This window comes from Crinia signifera, chromosome 2, assembly GCF_055691185.1.
Source record: "Crinia signifera chromosome 2, ASM5569118v1, whole genome shotgun sequence".
NCBI classification, from domain to species: domain Eukaryota; kingdom Metazoa; phylum Chordata; class Amphibia; order Anura; family Myobatrachidae; genus Crinia; species Crinia signifera.
In genome coordinates this window covers 227345140-227361978 of record NC_139218.1, presented here as the reverse complement: position 1 = coordinate 227361978, position 16839 = coordinate 227345140, and the positions used below count along the sequence as shown (strand labels likewise).

Genomic DNA, 16839 nt, shown 5'->3' with positions numbered 1-16839 from the left:
AACTCCAGCTGTTGGAACACCTCTACGCTGGTGCCAAACCTCACTTAACCATCTGAGTGCCAACATCACTGTGAGAGGTGTGCAAAATATCCACTAAAATGCTAGTGCCGCTCACATGTATTATATAAATTCAAATAAAAAATGTTATGTATAAAAAGATTATATTTCATATTTAAGGTAAACATGACAGGTCATTATGATGATGGCAAGGTATGGCAATTTTCACACCTTTTTTTTGCCAAATTCTCTTGGCACTTACCAGCAGCAGCAGTGAATAGAAAAAGCAGCCTGCTTGCACCGTACATACTACTAATGCTGCCACCCAGTCATATTGAGTTTTCTATGCCTTCTGCAAATTGTCCAGACCACACATACGGCTTAATTCAGACCTGACTGCAGGACAAACTTGTTCTCGAAATAGGCAAAACCATGTGCTCTGCAGGGCGCAAGTGTAATATTTGCAGAGAGAGTTAGATTTGGGAGAGTTATTTTGTTTCTGTGCAGCGTAAATACTGGCTGCTTTATTTTTACACTGCAATTTAGATTTCAGTTTGAACACACTCTTCCCAAATGTAATGCTCTGAACATGTTACATCTGCCCCACCTGCAGTGCACATGGTTTGGCCCATTTTGAGAACAAATTTGCACTGCAATAAGGTCTGCATTAGGCATTAATAGATGTGAAGTTTGGCAAAGCTGAATTCTAGAACATTTATCCATGGGGACAAAAGGGGCAGAGCATTTGGTTGCAAGAGAGGGACGATTGGAAATATCCTCTTGATGTGTGCAGGATCCATAGATTAAAGCATTAGAACATTTTTAAAAAGAGATAATTTTGGCAAGAGAGTAAGCCATACTTGCCGACTTTTCTGTTGTCCTCTCCGGGAGAAGGCCGGAGAGGAGACCCGATAATGGTATGTCAGGGGGGCGGGGAGAGGCTGACATCACAAGACCCGCCCCCATGGCAGTCAAAGAAAGCAATTCACGGGTCCGCAAATTGGGGGAGGAGCTAAAATGCAGCAAAATGATGCGATTCACGTCATTTTAGCCCCGCCCCTTGCAGCGGACCCGTGAAAACCGGGCATTTTACAAATTTTAGTACAGCATGGAAGGGGGGTGCGGGGGCTGCGGGGGCAATGCTGGAGGATTGCCCACCTTCTCGGGGGGCGGGAGGGGAACCCAATTTTCAGAAGCCTCCCGCCATTTCCGGGAGGGTAGGCAAGCCTGGCGTAAGCAGGATGTAAGACTGTTAAATATTCAACAAAGCAAACAACACATAGAATTTGATTATGCTGCAGACGAAATGGTGACACTAAAGGGAGGTTAGTGGGAAACTAGTTATAGAAAACTGTGACCTTCAGTGTGGGAAGAGGTCAGTGCCATGTACTGCATAAATCAGCTGCGTGCATAGCATAACATGTTATGGGCGAATAGCAACTTACAGAAGCTAATTATCAGTGTTTATTTTTATAACACTATGATTTTAGTGTGATAGATGTAGGCCAAATCTAGCCATACCTCTTATAAATAAATAAAACAAAATAACATACTTTTGAACAGCAGGATATGACTTCAAAGATGTAGCTGATGAGGTCACACTGGATGCTGATGACAGGTCATGGTTTTCCAGCATTTGGCTTTCTGGGTGGAATTTTCTGCGTAGTGGTTTTGTTGGTGGTTGGTTAAGTAGAATTTCCTTTAATGGAAAGAAACATAAAAAAATAAAGTCATTATGGTGTATCCAGGCAGCAACTGGACCACACAGATTATAGAGAATGCTTATTTTTATTGTATTTGACAAGCAGTTCCTTAATGTGTAACAGTCCCAATACATACTGCTAATGTGTTGGGCTATTTTAAAGAAAAGATATGGACCAATGATCATTGTAGCAAGGCTGTGTGGTCATCTTTGCAGTAAGATATATATATATATATATATATGTATATATATATATATATACTCCCCAATCAGCAGAATGGGGATGTGGGGCACTCGCCACAACACAGCTCAATGGGAGGTGTGTCGTTACTCATAAAGTCAATAATAGTCCACAAGTTGATGTCAAATTGTAAAAAAGGTTTGAAGAGACAATTTATTTATAAATCCAATCACATGCCCCGACGTTTCGGTCCAAGCAGAGGGACCTTTTTCAAGGAGCTTAATGTGAAGACAGAACCAGCATCAGGCGAAAAACGGGAGTAGGTACCTCTTCCTAGAGGGGACAGCCTCTAGGAAGAGGTACCTACTCCCGTTTTTCGCCTGATGCTGGTTCTGTCTTCACATTATGAAACTTAAAGAAGATCCTACTGCTCAGTATTCCACCGAATTACGCAGTATTTTGAATAAAGCTGTACTCGATGGACATTTACCCAAGAAAGTAGCGAATAATTTGGTTTGCGAACATCCCGTTATCCCTGTCCTTTACACTCTTCCAAAAATACATAAAAATGTTAATAGACCACCTGGACGCCCAATAATCTCAGCACGCAATTCTCTTTATCAGTCAACGTCTCAATTACTGGACTTCCTTCTCCAACCCTTACTCCCTCTGAAAAAATCCTTTTTGAAGGACACAACCAGTTTTTTAAATCTTCTACTGGCCATTGATGAGGTCCCTGTTAATACCATGATGGTGTGCCTTGATGTGTGCAGTTTGTACACATCAATCACCCATGAAGGAGGACTTTCAGCTATGAGAAGTTTCATTGAGCAATATATGAGTAACGATGTGTTTAATCATGATCTGTTTTTGTGTTTGTTACAGCTAACTTTAAATCGAAATTACTTTTTATTTGATGGCAGCTATTACCTGCAACTTCGTGGCTGTGCCATGGGGTCAGCCGTGGCTCCGGCATATGCCAATATTTTTATGTTTCAGCACGAAGAAAATCTATTTTTGAATGATCCTAATGTCAGTCAATATTTAGTTGCGTACACGCGCTATATTGATGACATTTTTATCCTTTGGTCTGGGGGCATTGAACGGCTCAACACATTGATTTCATCAATCAATGAACAAAAATCTACTATTAAATTTACGTTCACATGCAGTGACACTGTTGCCCATTTTTTGGATGTGACAGTGTTAATTCAAGATGGCAAGATCTTGACCGATGCCTATTTTAAGGATGTGGACAGGAATACTTTCCTGATGTCAACCAGCCATCACCCACCATCCTTAAAACAGAGTCTTCCTTTGTCTCAGATGATGAGGATTGCCAGACTTATGAGCAATAGGATGGATCTACCAGAGAGGCTCGATACCCTCATTGCCAAATTTGTGGCAAGAGGATATGATGGGGCTGCTCTGCTGAAACAGAAGGCTAAAGTACTGGCTATGCCCAGGGCTCAACTTTTGAAATAAAATACTAAAAAGAAACAAGATACATTGCCATGGTCTAGCATGTATACTGTCGCTAGCCCTGTAATAGGCCAAGCAACTCGAGCACTGTGGCCGATTGTTAGGTCGGATACTGACCTCCCAGGCCTTCAGAATACCCGACCCATTGCGGCCTTCAAACGCGGACGTAATCTGCGAGACAGATTGGTTCGCACAGATATTACTGGAGTGGGTATTCCTAGGGCTCCTAACACCACATTTAAGCCACCGGGTTGTCATAGCTGCCTTAAATGCACTACTTGTAGTCATTTAATTAAGTGTCGCACGTTTGAGCATCCACATACTCACAAAAAATTTGACATCAGGTCAGTGCTGACATGCAGGTCGACACACGTTGTGTATGTCATAGTGTGTCCCTGCGGGCTATACTATGTAGGCCAGACGTCGCGAACGTTTCGTGAACGAATGGGCCTGCATAGGTCAGCCATTGGGCAGGCCTTGAGTGGTAAGGTTGTCGACCAGCCGGTCGCCCGCCACTTTAAGGCCAAAGGGCACACTTTGGCAGCACTCAAATATTTTATGATAGATCAAATTAAAGAATCAATGCGTGGAGGTGACAGGGTGAAAGCTTTGCTTCAGCTTGAGGCAAGGTGGATTTTGAAATTAGATACCATACACCCTAATGGTTTAAATGAGAAGTTAAATTGGAACTGTCTGATTTGATTGTCATCCTTCTTGTTGTGATATTATGATGTATATATATTTTTAGTACATCTCTTTATGTATTGTTTATGTTTTATGTCTTGTTTCTGTGTTATACTGTATTTAACATGTATTTTCTTTCTTGCCAGGACCTTTATGTGCGATCTATGTTCCCAGGGGAACGGAACTGACGTGCGACCGGAAGTAGGCAGGGACGCTCATGTTGCTTAGCAACTGGAATCCCCGCTAGGCTTTGGTGCGCGGTCGGATGATCGTGGCCTCCTGAACTGCGATCTACATGGGTCTGGTGAGTAATGTGACACCGTTCTAGTCCATTCTGTGCCCCAATGCACTTGCTTATGTACCCCTCGGCTGTTAGCGGTGAAGTTGCGTCCTCTGGTGTGACGCGCTGTACGGTTGCTTAGAAACCAGTGCTAGCGTCTACCCGGAGGTGCGCGCGCTTCCTGCTTCCGGCCGGCGGGGGTCAGAGCGTGCACAGCGCGGCGCATTTGGCGGGAACTGGTGGCAGTATAAAGGTATGTCCTGCACTGTATGTTACTTGCTGTAGGTGTTTGACCTGACGAAGGGGCTAATACCCCGAAAGCTTGTCCTAATGCTTTGAATACACCTTGTTTGTTTTCATCATTCTGCCTCCTGAGTGCCGTTTATATTGGATCTCTCTATATATATATATATATATATATATATATATATATATATATATATATATGTTGGCACTTTAAGAATGTACATAATTGTAACCCTGTTGGCCTTAAAGTGAGAGGCATTAAAGTTGTCCCCGTAAATAAAAGAGTTGGGGATCGTGACTGCGCTCTTTTAAGTTGCGAGACCTTCTGGGTCCTGACCCTGAACATGCTGGCACCTGTAGGGTTAAATGAGGGGTACGAGATCACTCCCTTAATAGATAATAGTGTTTTTTTCATTTAAGAGTCTTTTTATTCTCTCAGTTTTTTCCCTTTCTTTGTCTCATTTATATTTCAAGTTTATCAGAATATCATTTTGCTTTTATTAAATATATATATATATATATATATATATATATATATATATATATATATATATATATATATATATATATATATATATATATATATATAACAAATGGTAATCATGTCCACAATTTCAGATCTAAGAGGTTCCTGTTTTCGGTAGATCTATTATTATGAATACCAATTTGTTTATTGGTCATTAACTATACATGTTTGCAAATGGCGTATAAGAGTATGTGTATATTATTATAAATACTTTTCCTCCCAAAAAAAATCCTTCCTTTTAGGATTTGATGTACAGTATATGTATCCAGCATAAAATAGCGGTACAGCATTGTATATTGTATCTTTGCGTTGTATATTGTAAGTCTCCTATGATTGGTCATTGTTTCCTTTTTTAATGCTGGAGCTGCTCGTCACCAGCCATGCCCTCTGAAGTTGATTACGAAATGCGTAAGGGCGGGGCTTGGTGATGACAGCTCTCTCTGTGCCGAGCTCCCCCTGCCGCATCTGTTCCTGACAGGACTCCCGATACACCGTGTCCCGGTCTGTGTGTCCGGCATGGGTTCGTGTTGGTCTGCAGTGCCCCGGGTGGTGGTTGGAGGTTTGCCTGGCTTGTTTATATTACACCTTGTGGTAACCAGCCCACACCTGTTTTATATACGGTACGAGTACTGATTGACTGTACCAGAGCATTTTTATTGTGCTATATTAAATGTCAGTTTACACTATGGAGCGCTCCTCTTTTGTTTTATTCTAACATATATATATATATATATATATATATATATATTTATATATATTTATTTATTTACAGTTTCTTATATGGCGCAGTAGATTGTATTGCACTTTACAATTGGTATATATAGCCTGTGGTACGCATACGGGATACCTGCTAGCGAAGAAATCTTGTTACTTTTGCTAACCGTTTGCAAAATGATTGTTATTAGGCCTCTGGGGGTGGTAATTGGCCATTTAATGGAAGTGCTAAGAAAAATAAAGAAGTGGCAGAAAAAATGCTAGGCGTGCCTAGAAAAACATAGGCATGTCCGAGTGTTTTAGGGGAGGGTGTGTGACGCCAGCTCCAGGCCAGAGATGTCTGTGCTCATCGTGGTCGGCAAGTAAGTCTCTGTAAAGATCAGTTATATGCCGCCCAGCTAGTGTGAGACCCCAGCCTGTGCAAGACTGTGAAAATATCGCAGCTCTGTGATATTTACCAACAAAAGTTTACCAACAACATCAAAAGTTTTAATGCTGGAAGTCCAACCATCATTTGATGGTGGACTTCTAATGTCCGAATGTCCATTCCTAGTAAGCAGTCTGGGTGTCTTAAGGATAACTAGATTGCTGACTTTGCTTGCCCAGATGTGGTGGAACTACAAGTCCCAGTATATCTTGTCAGCTGGATGTGCTGGGACTTTTAGTGTAACCACAGAACTGGAGAGTCCCTGACAACAGCGTAGCGTTGAGCCATGGCACACGGTGCAAGTTCATGTGTCACGGCACCCCAACTCCCCCATATAAACATATAAACACAAACACGCAGATATTGTCCCCAAAATGGAAAATGAACACATAATAGCCAATATAGTCAGAAGGTGGTGATTGGCGCTGGGCTAAATTTTTCAGGTGTTATCGATTAACACAGAGTTTCCTTCCTCTTCCTATGCAGTGGATCTCACATGTGGGAAAGAAGAAATAAAACACCAATGGTCTGGTAGGTCTGGAATTTGGGGTTGTCAGGTAATGGGTTAAAGGTGACAGGGATGCATCCTCTTGATCACACTATAATCTGTATATTCATGTGCAAAAAGGTATCTTTAGGCCTGAGGACACCACGTGTAATGGATGTGCAGAAACATCAACTCACACAGACAAAAATGCTAGTACTCCTATAAAGTTATCTTTGGCAGATTCCCTCTGTAAGGCTCTAATTCAGCAGCCCATCATGGGTATACAAAGAGAATAACTGCTTCAGCACTCAAGGAAATGGTATTTAATAAAAAAAATAAAAACAGGTATATCCAGAGAGATGTAGAAAACAGTGATCACCTGATAACCAAGGTTAATGGCCATTTACAGATGTCCAGTGTTCCTAGAACTGGGTAACTGACTTCTGGTTAAAAAGGGGTGCAGCTTCTCCTTCCAACGCTACCAGCTTTTCTGGCTCACGTGCCAGGTTTACAGAGGCGTAACTCTGGGAGGCAATGGAGTCATCTGCCGCCGGGCTCTTGCTCCCAAAGGGGCACCTCTCCTCCCCTTTGAGTTTGAATCAGTTTATTGCCTGTAAAAGCCATTGATATTGCTTCTGTGGCTGACTCCCCCTCCTAACATTTTTGGCAAGTGTCACAGCCTGTATTAGAACCTGTCTTACTGGAGGCAGACACCTTACTGATTGAGCTATTTGGGGGGCACCAATATTTATCTTGCCTTCGGGCAACTGGGACAAACTAACGCCACTGGCCAGGTAAAATATCCCTCATCAGGGTCTGAACTGATGGTTGGGTAACATGGATATTAAAGATGGCTGCCGACGCCGCCATACTTCCGGCGGAAGTGCCCAGAGAATCATATGATTTTAGATAGAATGTAAATTCCCGGCTAAAGATTGGGAATACCTAGATTAATATCTAGCACACTGGATATTAATCGGTCAGGGCCAGTGTTCTAACAAGAGACCCCTCTCCCTGACAGATCACACAGCGCTGACACATAGCTGTATGCTGAGCGATCATGCTGAAGCGTTCTGAGAGATCTAGCATCGCTCAGAATGCTTCAGCATCGCTACGTGTGTAGGCCCCTTATCAGTTTGCAATCTATTAACTAAACATCTTAGGAACCATATTGCATAAAATCTGGTACCCCAGTTTCAACAGAAAATATGGTAATAGTGATAAAGTAATTCTAGACCTGTAGGAAAATATTTAGAGAATTTGAAATATTTTTTAAATTCAATTTTTCATGGACAGAAGCCAAGTAATTATATACCTCTGTCATACGCTTCATTATGAAGAAGTGATCAATGTCATTCACAGCATCCCCAAAGCACAATGCATGAACCCTTTGAAACTGTATATACATGCATGGTGTTCATTTACTCTTCCAGTTACTCCCAGGTTGTGGAAAAAGGGCACTTAAGCAAGAGGGCCACTCTTATATTTAGAACTCTTACTTGCTCTAAAATTGATGAGATAGTCAGTGTTGCAGTCCCACACTGATTTTTCTGCACCAACCAGTGACTGCCAGTGTGTGGTGACAAACATACCCATGAGTATCTAATGTGATTACTAATAGGGTAGGGGAAGGACTTGTAGCTCCACATAGAAAAAAACAGAGTACTTATAAGAAACAATAAAACACAAGAGCAAAATTGAGGAGCTTAGCATAATTTTGACCAAAAATATGGGCCCGCCAACCAAAACCAAGTAATTGCATCTGGTGGGTTCCTAACAGTAAGGTTCAAGTACAGAGCATGGGACCCCCCAAACCAACACACATGAGTTTTAAGTGTTAAAAGGTGTTACATTAGCAAGAAGCAGCAGCTGTGTGTGTGTGTTGAGAGTGTTATATAGATGATTATTAGGGTGTTCAAAAGTGTTACATTGGTTAAAAAAAAAAAACAACAAAAGAAACAATTTTGGTTCCAAAAGAGTGTTGCAGTACACAAAGGGGGAAATTTACTAAAAGATGTGTATTCTACTTCCCATGTGATGTTGCTACAGGCAACCAATCAGAATCTACTTATTTATTTATTTAGCACCCTCTATAACAGGGGTGGCCAAAGCGTCGATCGCGATCGACTGGTGGACCGCAGGCCTGTCCCCAGTCGATCGCGATGCCGAGCAGGCAGCTGTCGGGAGGCTGAAGCGCAGGTGTCCTTCCCCATGTCATGTAGGAGGATCCATACTATAATAAATACACTGACACTGGCAGGATCGAGTGCCAAATCATCACAGAACTACTGAATACTATCTATTTTAACCTGTTCATGTTGGTGCTCGTCCTCCCGGTGAGTGTGACTGGTGCTCTCTGCTCTCACAGGCTCTCTGCAGCACGTACGGAGAGATGAAGCCGGCACAGGAGACACACTGCACCGGAGCTGAAGCGCAGGTGTCAGACCCCTGTGTCAGATGCTGCGGCTTGCTGCAAATACAGAGGGACGAGGCACAGGAGACACACTGCACCGGGGACACACAGCCAAAAGGGGTCTGACACACTGCACCGGAGCTGAAGCGCAGGTGTCAGACCCCTGTGTCAGATGCTGCGGCTTGCTGCACATACGGAGAGATGAAGCCGGCACAGGAGACACACTGCACCGGAGCTGAAGCGCAGGTGTCAGACCCCTGTGTCAGATGCTGCGGCTTGCTAAACGTACAGAGGGACGAGGCCGGCACAGGAGACACACTGCACCGGGGACACACAGCCAAAAGGGGTCTGACACCTGCGCTTCAGCTCCGGTGCAGTGTGTCTCCTGTGCCGGCCTCATCTCTCCGTACGTGCTGCAGAGAGCCTGTGAGAGCAGAGAGCACCAGTCACACTCACCGGGAGGACGAGCACCAACATGAACAGGTGAAAATAGATAGTATTCAGTAGTTCTGTGATGATTTGGCACTCGATCCTGCCAGTGTCAGTGTATTTATTATAGTATGGATCCTCCTACATGTGCGGTTTCAGTGCTTCAGCGGCGCTTAGCTCATCACTAACAGGGGAAGGACACCTGCGCCCCAACCCAAAATTGCCTACTCTCCCATAAAAATAAAGTACCTTTTAATAGTGGAGGGGTCAGCTATGTTGGCGACAGGATTAGGATTAAAGGGGTTAACTGTGTCTTTGACAGCACTGGCAGGAGAGGGGTTAACAGTGTCAGGATACAAGAACCAATCAGACGCTGTGGTCTCTCCTGCCCTGTAAAAGCTTTGTTCTGGGGAAATGGGGAGGGGCCATTCAGTTCCACTCTGCACTAAACGGGCTGTGATTGGTTCACAGCCTGCCTGTAAGGGAGGGAGACATTCTATTGGTTGGGCTAGGAAGCAACTGTACCTCCGTCACCCTTACTGCCCGCCATTTGCTGTGAACACTGACACACAGCAGTCGTGTTAAGTGAGCTCTCTGTGCAGTGTAGGAATATATCTAAAATAGTGAGAAAATCTGGGCGTCCTAAGTATTCTGAGCCTGTTCGCTTTCATTATCTGAAAAATCCATCCAGGGATCTGGGTGCGTCCTAAGTATTCTGAGCCTGTTAGCTGGCGTTATCTGAAAAATCCATCCAGGGATCTGGGTGCGTCCCAATTATTCTGAGCCTGCTAGCTTGCGTTATCTGAAAAATCCATCCAGGGATCTGGGTGCGTCCTAAGTATTCTGGGCCTGTTAGCTGGCGTTATCTGAAAAATCCATCCAGGGATCTGGGTGCGTCCCAATTATTCTGAGCCTGCTAGCTTGCATTATCTGAAAAATCCATCCAGGGATCTGGGTGCGTCCTAAGTATTCTGAGCCTGTTAGCTGGCATTATCTGAAAAATCCATCCAGGGATCTGGGTGCGTCCCAATTATTCTGAGCCTGCTAGCTTGCATTATCTGAAAAATCCATCCAGGGATCTGGGTGCGTCCTAAGTATTCTGGGCCTGTTAGCTGGCGTTATCTGAAAAATCCATCCAGGGATCTGGGTGCGTCCTAAGTATTCTGAGCCTGTTAGCTGGCGTTATCTGAAAAATCCATCCAGGGATCTGGGTGCGTCCCAATTATTCTGAGCCTGCTAGCTTGCATTATCTGAAAAATCCATCCAGGGATCTGGGTGCGTCCTAAGTATTCTGGGCCTGTTAGCTGGCGTTATCTGAAAAATCCATCCAGGGATCTGGGTGCGTCCTAAGTATTCTGAGCCTGTTAGCTGGCATTATCTGAAAAATCCATCCAGGGATCTGGGTGCGTCCTAAGTATTCTGAGCCTGTTAGCTGGCGTTATTTGAAAAATCCATCCAGGGATCTGGGTGCGTCCCAATTATTCTGAGCCTGCTAGCTTGCATTATCTGAAAAATCCATCCAGGGATCTGGGTGCGTCCTAAGTATTCTGGGCCTGTTAGCTGGCGTTATCTGAAAAATCCATCCAGGGATCTGGGTGCGTCCCAATTATTCTGAGCCTGCTAGCTTGCGTTATCTGAAAAATCCATCCAGGGATCTGGGTGCGTCCCAATTATTCTGAGCCTGTTAGCTGGTGTTATCTGAAAAATCCATCCAGGGATCTGGGTGCGTCCTAATTTCTCTGAGCCTCCTGGCTAGTATTATCTAAAAAATCCAGGGATCTGGATGCTCTAAAATCGTTCTGGTCCTGCTGGCTTTTATTTCTCTAAAAACACAGGTGTACCCTGTTGGGTTCATTTTAAAATACATTTTTATATTTAATTTGTGTTTTAGCATACTTGCTGAGCATGAGTGTTTCTAAAAGGCCCAAAACGTACCATTTTCATGAAGAATGGGAACATGATTTTTTTTTTACAATGTTTAAAGACAAATGCATATGTTTAATATGCCATGCTAAGGTTGCTTTGGCGAAGAAGGGGAATTTACAGAGACATTACTCAAGTCTGCATCAAAAATATGATGAAGACTTTCTGCCTAACAGTGAACTAAGGAAGATTAAAGTGAAATCCCTGAAAACTCATTTAGGAGCGCAACAGCTCACATTCACAAAACCTATTGTGCAGTCCCAGGCTGCAGCTGAAGCATCTTTCCGTATAACAAATATTTTAGTGAAACACAAGAAACCTTTCCAGGATAGTGAAATGTTGAAGGAAGCTTTCCTTAGTGCTGGAAGTGTTTTATTTGAAACATTTAAAAATAAAGATGACATCTTGAAAGCAATTAGAGATATGCCACTATCTCGTCAAACTACAGTGAGACGAGTAGAGGGAATTGGCAATGACTTACAGAGGCAAGTGAGAAAACACATCAGTAACTGTTGTTACTTTTCCTTGCAGTTTGATGAATCCACGGATATAGTGGATACTTCACAATTAATTGTGTTTATAAGAATGGTTTTTCCTGATATGAGTAGTATGGAGGAGTTTTTAACTCTCATCCCTATGAAGGGAAAAACTAGAGGTGAAGACATTTACCAAGGCTTTCTGAATTTTGCCAAGGAAAATAATCTTCCTCTTAGCAAACTAGTGTGCATTGCCACAGATGGAGCCCCAGCCATGGTTGGCAAGAATAATGGGTTTCTTGGACTATGTAAAAAAAATGAGGATTTTCCTGATTTTACAAGAATCCATTGTGTTATACATCAGAATGCACTGTGTGCTAAAGTTTTAAACATGGATGATGTTATGGACATTGCAATGAAAATCGTAAACTCAGTTCGGGCAAGGAGTTTACGAAGACGACTTTTCCGTACTCTACTGGAGGAAAGTGAGGCTGAATATGAAGACCTGCTGTTGTATAATGATGTAAGATGGCTTAGTCGGGGGCAGTTCTTAGAACGATTCCAGTCCTTGTTGCCTGAAATAACGGAGTTCTTGGAATCACTTGGAGAAAGTCCATCTCAGCTGCATGATTCATCATGGTTGCTACAGCTAGCTTTTCTAACCGATTTAACCAGTCACTGCAATGCATTTAACCTTGAACTTCAGGGCAAGGATAAAAATATTATCCAATTAATAAGTTCAATAAATGCTTTTAAATCAAAATTGCAGTTTTTAAAGTCACAGCTTTCAAAGGGAATTTTGAGGAATTTTCCCAGTTTTGAGAAAATGATAGACAAGAATCCCAAGAGCAGCAGCACATATGATACATTCTGTGCTGAGATCCAAAATCTTTGGGAAGAACTAGAGAGGCGATTTCAGGACATTAAGCAGCTTGAACCTATCCTAGCCTTCATGTCATTTCCATTTGCTGATGTTGACATTGCTGACATTTCTGGTAATATCTCCTCTATGTTCAATCTGAATACATCAAATGTAGAGGAAGAAATATTAAAACTGCAATCTGATATCCCTTTGAAAGCAAGAGCTTCTGATAATAATTTTTGGAAACTACTCAGTGCAGAACTGTATCCATGCTTGAGATCAGTAGCTCTTCATTTGACGGCATTTTTTGGGTCAACCTACCTTTGTGAATCTGCTTTTTCACAAATGAAAATAATTAAATCAAGATATAGAAGTCGTATGACTGATGAGCATTTAAAATACTGCCTTCATATGTGCCTAACTAGCTTGGAACCGTCGTTTAGGGAGTTAACACAAGACATGCAGCCTCATGCAACAACTTCACATTGCCAATAATTTTATGTGTAAAACACCCTTTCATTAGAGCCTAAAATGAATGTTTTGTTTGTTTATGTATCGCATTATGATTGTTTACTATGGTAGATCCCAAAAGATTTTTTACATTTACAGTAGATCCCCAAGTCCGAAAGTGTGGCCACCCCTGCTCTATAATATAGTAGTCAGGATCTGATTGGCTGTCCATAGCAACATTGCATGTGAAGTAGAATAAACATCTTAGTAAATTTCCCCCAAAGTGTTACAACACGATGCCTCAAGGTAGCCAGGCCACACCGCCCAGGGAGCCCCATGCCCCAAACTCATCCTTAACCCTTTGAGTGCCAAGTGAATTAGTCAAAATTGGTGAGAAAACTGCCAAGCAAACATTTTGGTACTTGTTTCCTATCTGGGCGCCCAGGTTTTCTACGTACGGCACCGTACTGAAATCGGATCGCATCGCATCGTACACATACACGATATTGAACGATGCGATGCGATGCGATGCGATCCGATTTCCCATAGGAAACAATGTTAAATGGCTCAATTTAGCCAAATTATCATAGGAACAATAGTAAATGGGCCAAAAACACCCCTGAACATTGAAATGTCCCCCCAAAAGTAGTTGACGCCACCCCGCCATCAACGTGAACCCGAAGCGTGGCGAGCGCAGCGAGCCCGCGAGGGGCGGCGGTACACGTCCTCCGACCTTTTCATGCCCTACTATCCACTAGGGCGTGGAGTGAGAATAGAATAGTGTGGCGAGCGCAGCGAGCCACCGAGCCCGAAGCGTGGCGAGCGCAGCGAGCCCCGCGAGGGGACGCGGATACCTTCACAGTTATACGCGTCCCCTCGCGGGCTTCCCAGGTGTCCATGGCGACGCGGACACCTGGGAAGCCCGCAAAGGGACGCGTTTACCTGTGAAGGTATCCGCGTCCCCTCGCGGGGCTCGCTGCGCTCGCCACGCTTCGGGCTCGGTGGCTCGCTGCGCTCGCCACACTATTCTATTCTCACTCCACGCCCTAGTGGATAGTAGGGCATGAAAAGGTCGGAGGACGCGTACCGCCGCCCCTCGCGGGCTCGCTGCGCTCGCCACGCTTCGGGTTCACGTTGATGGCGGGGTGGCGTCAACTACTTTTGGGGGGACATTTCAATGTTCAGGGGTGTTTTTGGCCCATTTACTATTGTTCCTATGATAATTTGGCTAAATTGAGCCATTTAACATTGTTTCCTATGGGAAATCGAATCGGATCGCATCGCATCGCATCGCATCGTTCAATATCGTGTATGTGTACGATGCGATGCGATCAGATTTCACTACGGAGAATAGCATGGTGCTCAATTAACTTAGTGGGCGCCCAGATAGGAAACAAGTACCAACATTTTTATTCATCATAATGACCTGTAGTGTTTACCTTATATAGGAAATATAACCTTATTTTACAGAACATTTTTTATTTGAATTTTGGATTTTTTAGTGGATATTTTGCTCACAGAGATGCTGGAACTCAAAGGGTTAATACTGACACATTGCATACACTTATACAGGAGTTATAGTGTCTTCTCTTTTTTTAGCTTAATAATGGTAATGTTTCAAAGACATCGTACTGATTAATAGGATGGGAAATGAGTAAGTATTCCTGTTTGTCTGTCTATCATATACAAAATACAAGAATATATGTACAATATCCTGTAAAATATAATCTTATACTGTACCTAGTATTTATAGAGGGAGACCAGTGATTACACCTATGTAAAGTGTACCTGTTTGTGGATAGTGTCAGGGGAACTGATTGTGTTTGGTGTTGGGACACTCTCAGTAAAGGGAAAACACATCTGGATATTAGGATATTATTATAAAATGCCTGCTACTACCGGAACCTAATAAGTAGCTTAAAAGTCATGTAGGAGGTCTGTGGCCTGTAGACATATACAAGGTAGGTTCTCCCTTATTATAGTACAGGGTGCATTATACTCATATCTGTCTGTCGCTGTTCATACCAAGAGAGTAGTGTGAGAGATATTATACCTCACACATTAGAAGTAATCCTGCTCTTACCTTCTTGGCAGGGCTGCTCTCCTCTGTCTGTGCTAGGGATTTATTTGTCTGCAGATGTAATTCTATCTCTGCTGCTCGTTCACTCTGTAAAAATAAAAGATACTTGGCTTATAGAAAAACAAAATGACAACCAGCAACGTTTATTTAAAAGATGTAAGTGAAGACCGAAAGTAAATGGATATGTCAGAGGTTTATGCAATACGCTACTACTAATATACTATGGATTTCATTTTATATACAAACTATGGTCAATTTCTTTCACAATAATAGAATGCCTTTTCAACTTTTCGCTCTCAAGACATTTATTTTAATATGTTAAAATTATTTCAATTTGCACCCCCATCAAATGATGTGGCCCCTTATTAGCTCCTCTGGTGATCGCCAGACAAGAGGCCTAATTCAGAGTAAATTGCAAACCCAGATAGTTTGCGTACTACTCCGATGGCGGGTGGACTGTGCCCCCAAGCCTGAGCTTGAGTGGCATGCTGCAGCTTTTGGGTTTGGAGTAGGGCGTGGGGTGATGCGGACTATACTGCAAAACTGTATAGTACAGGTTAGATAGATTAAACTTAATGGACTAACGTCTTTTTTCAGCCTTAATTACTATGTTACTATGTTACAACCATAGACGCAGTGGCTGTGCAATACAGTACAACTGTGAGTGACGACCAATATCCCTTTTCAGTATGGAAAAATTAGATTTTGCATTGTTTAAGTAATGGCATATGGTGCCTTATCTCATATATAATGGCCCAAACACACGTACAGGCAAACAATATGCCACTAATACTCTTTTTAGATCACAAAGGTATCACGCTTTCACATTAAACCAGGGTCGCCCATTATAAAGAGGGCAACCCGTGTTTTACCCTTCTTATAACCCGGGTTGAAATGCTGAGTTGGTGGACCTGGGTTACTGGGTGTAGTGCATTTACACCACACCTCGACCCAGGTCGACACGTCACTGATCTGGGTTATTTGTGTGGTGTAAAAGGAGTATAATAGTTGTGAACACCAGATAATGGCTAAAACAATACAAAGACGGGGAGGTCTAATGGCCAGATCTACCCAATTTACAACAAAATAAGATTGGGGTCACCAAAATCAGTTCAGTAGGTTTTATATTTTTAAATAAAAAGCATATCTTGCTGGACTACCATAATATTCCCACACATTTAAATATAGACAGCTAAAATTCTAAAAACAAAAAAAGGAGATAATGTGCACGTGAGCATCAGAACAGGACTAAGTAAATTGGAAGAAAAAGGCCTGGTCTGATAAATCATGTTTACTATTACAACATGTCGACAGCTGGGTGGATGTGCATCATTTACCTAGGGAAAAGATGGCAACAGGATGCATTATGGGAAGATGTTTAGAACGGACACGGTGGAATCCTTCTCTATCTCTATTACGACTCCATAGGGGCAACCAGATCCTGTGGTGCTAGGCTTCACCTATAACAGACATGTTTGAT

General features: G+C 42.8%; 1 protein-coding gene across 2 annotated transcripts in view; it reads right to left on the bottom strand.

Moving 5' to 3' along the window:
* Positions 1 to 16839, bottom strand: part of REPS2 (RALBP1 associated Eps domain containing 2) — a 146259-nt gene that overhangs the window by 16287 nt on the left and 113133 nt on the right. For both annotated transcript variants that reach the window (XM_083173946.1, XM_083173945.1), the window contains 2 exons: positions 15363 to 15446; positions 1551 to 1696 (listed from right to left, as the gene is read on the bottom strand). In XM_083173946.1, the coding sequence (XP_083030072.1) occupies positions 1551 to 1696; positions 15363 to 15446 (230 nt within the window). The remainder of the gene's footprint in view (positions 1 to 1550; positions 1697 to 15362; positions 15447 to 16839) is intronic.